At 43.5% G+C, this 3,275-nt stretch overlaps 1 protein-coding gene across 1 annotated transcript in view; it reads left to right on the top strand.

Moving 5' to 3' along the window:
- Positions 1-3,275, top strand: part of LOC106870438 (nuclear pore complex protein Nup85) — a 39,052-nt gene that overhangs the window by 17,792 nt on the left and 17,985 nt on the right. Inside the window, exons 9-10 of the mRNA XM_014916517.2 lie at positions 3-77; positions 2,045-2,176. Of these exons, the coding sequence (XP_014772003.1) occupies positions 3-77; positions 2,045-2,176 (207 nt within the window). The remainder of the gene's footprint in view (positions 1-2; positions 78-2,044; positions 2,177-3,275) is intronic.

The following is a 3,275-nucleotide window of genomic DNA, read 5'->3' as shown; positions in this document are numbered from 1 at the left end:
ACTGGCGAGACGAATGCAGCAGACGTTTGAAGAGTGGAGATTTCATCGCTAACGAACATTTAGAAAACATGGCTAAAGTAAATTTCCCTTTTGTTGTCTTCTTTGTTTTGTTTATGATGTTATTTTATTGTGACTCATGATGATGATGATTTGTTGTGATTCTGGGCAGAACTCAGTTCCAATACCAGTTTGGGTAGGAATTGTTTAAGCAAGACCTTTCCCCATCGATTCTTGTGGCACATATTTCTGAGAGACATTCTTTTGCATTGGGTTTGGTCATCCAGTCTCTCTACGTGCTACCTTGGGTAAGTGTCTTCTATGGTGCTACGGGATCTGGTAGACGGAAACTGAAAGAAGCCTGTTTTGTTTGTGTGTATATGTACTCTGCAAGGTGGTTGGTGTTAGGAAGGGTGTCCAGCCGTTAGAAATCTGCCAAAACAGACAATGAAGCCTGGTGCAGTCTTCTGCCTAGCTAGTTCCTGTCAAACTGTCCAACCCATGCCAGCATGGAAAATGGGACGTTAAATGGTGATATATATACTCTTTTACTCATTTCAGCCATACGGCTGTGGTCATGCTGGAGCATATATCCTATACGTATATGGTATTTATGCATTGTTTTACAGCCAGATGCATTTCCTGTTGCTAACCCTTCCCTGCTTTTTCAAGTAAGGGATTTCTTATTATATTACATGTCTGTGAAGGCATGAAGCAAGTGGATGATTTGTCAACAGGAAGAGTGACACCACCACCTTTTCTTTGATTATTGGTCTGCTTCATGGATGCAGAACTGTGACTAAGCAATAACATCATTATCAACAACAACAGCAACAATTCCAATAATGCTACCAAATATTTGTGAACTTTTCAACCTGCTTCCTCTGTTGGCTAGTCTTATCTCTCTCAGCATACGTCCTTTCCTACCAACTTTAGAATGAAAACCACTACATATATTGATGTTCTAAACTTCGACAGTGGAGGCGCAATGGCTCAGTGGTTAGGGCAGCGAACTTGCAGTCGTAGGATTGCAGTTTCGAAATCCAGAGTGTTTATTGAGCGAAAACACCTAAATCTCCATGAGGCTTTGGCAAGGTGACGAGTAGCAACTACTGTTGTACTCTTTCACCGCAACTTTCTCTTACTCTTTCTTCCTGTTTCTGTTGTACCTGTAATTCAAAGGGGCCAGCCTTGTCACACTCTGTGTCACGCTGAATATCCTCGAGAACTACGTTAAGGGTACACGTGTCTGTGGAGTGCTCAGCCACTTGCACATTAATTTCATGAGCAGGCTGTTCCGTTGATCGGATCAACTGGAACCCTTGTTGTCGTAACCGGTGGAGTGCCATGACACTTTGACACATTAACCCTGTTGCTGCTGCTGCCGAGATAACAATAACCAATGGAATAGGAAGAGATGAAGAGATGGAAGGGAAGAAAAGAAACCAAACAACCAATGTTGCCCCATCTCTTTAACTTTCTACTCATTATCTTTGCTGTTACCCCTTTTGTAGTGGAGGCGCAATGGCCCAGTGGTTAGAGCAGCGGACTCACGGTCATAGGATCGCGGTTTCGATTCCCAGATCGGGCGTTGTGAGTGTTTGTTGAGTGAAAACACCTAAAGCTCCACGAGGCTCCGGCAGGGGATGGTGGTGAACCCTGCTGTATTCTTTCACCACAACTTTCTCTCACTCTTACTTCCTGTTTCTGTTGTGCCTGTAATTCAAAGGGTCAACCTTGTCACACTGTGTCACGTTGAATATCCCTGAGAACTACGTTAAGGGTACACATGTCTGTGGAGTGCTCAGCCACTTGCACGTTAATTTCACGAGCAGGCTGTTCCGTTGATCGGATCAACTGGAACCCTCGACGTCGTAAGCGACGGAGTGCCAACAACCCCTTTTGTCACCATCATCATTGTCATCATCACCGTCATCATGATGATCATCATTATTGACATTATCAATTTCCATTTAGACTATCTATTTAATTAATTAATGTAGGTATCTATGATTATTCGGTTTCTTTTCTTTTTTTTCTTTTTCAGATTTTATGTGGAGAAGAAACAGTTTTCCACCAAATGAAAGACTATTGTGAAACGTGGTTCCATATGTTGGTATCCAAACTATTTTACCAAAATCCTGTTGTAAAGACCATGGAATTGCAACATTATATACAGGTAAGTCCAGACTTCTGTCATCATTAAAACCTCATCCTTTCAAGTCATCCGACCCATGATGGCACAGGTTGGATGGTTTGACAATATCTGACAGAGCTAAAGACTGTGGTTAAGAGTGCAGGCTACTAACCCCAGGATTCCGAGTTTGATTCCAGGCAGTGACCTGAACAGTAATAATAATAATAATAATAATAATAACAATAATAATATCGAAAAATACCTTAGGACAGCTTCTGTTACCTAGGTGACCAAATTAGTAGCAGGGGTGGATGCTCTGAAAGTGTAGCTGCTAGACTAAGAATAGCCTGAGCAAAGTTCAGAGAGCTCTTACCTCTGCTGCCTCTCGCTCAGAGTAAAAGGTAGACTGTATGACTTGTGTACGAACAGCCATGCTACATGGCAGTGAAACATGGGCCGTGACTGCTGAGGACATGCGTAAGCTTGCAAGGAATGAAGCCAGTATGCTCTGCTGGACGTGTAATGTCAGTGTGCATACACGACAGAGTGTAAGCTCCTTGAGGGAAAAGTTGGACCTAAGAAGCATCAGTTGTGGTGTGCAAAAGAGATGTCTGTGCTGGTATGGTCATGTGCGAATAGATGAGGACAGCTGTGTGCAAAAGTGTCATACCCTAGCAGTTGAGGGAATCTGTTGATGAGGTAGACCCAGGAAGACCTAGGATAAGGTGGTGAAGCACGACTTTCGAACATTGGGTCTCACCAAGGCAATGACTAGTGACCGAGACCTTTGGAAATATACTGTGCTTGAGAAGACCCAGCAAGCCATGTGAGACCATAACCCGTGGCCTATGCCAGCAGTGTAACCAGCCTATTTATGCATACCTTTCTTCCATTGGACACTAAACTTTGCTTGCAAAGACCTGTTGAAGCAAGTGAAATCATCATCATCATCATCATCATCATCATCGTTTAACTTCCGCTTTCCATGCTAGCATGGGTTGGACGATTTGACTGAGGACTGGTGAAACCGGATGGCAACACCAGGCTCCAATCTAATTTGGCAGAGTTTCTACAGCTGGATGCCCTTCCTAACGCCAACCACTCAGAGAGTGTAGTGGGTGCTTTTACGTGTCACCCGCAC

Source organism: Octopus bimaculoides, chromosome 6 (genome assembly GCF_001194135.2).
Source record: "Octopus bimaculoides isolate UCB-OBI-ISO-001 chromosome 6, ASM119413v2, whole genome shotgun sequence".
Lineage (NCBI taxonomy): Eukaryota > Metazoa > Mollusca > Cephalopoda > Octopoda > Octopodidae > Octopus > Octopus bimaculoides.
Note: the sequence above shows the minus strand (reverse complement) of the source record. Positions and strands in the feature narration are given on the sequence as shown.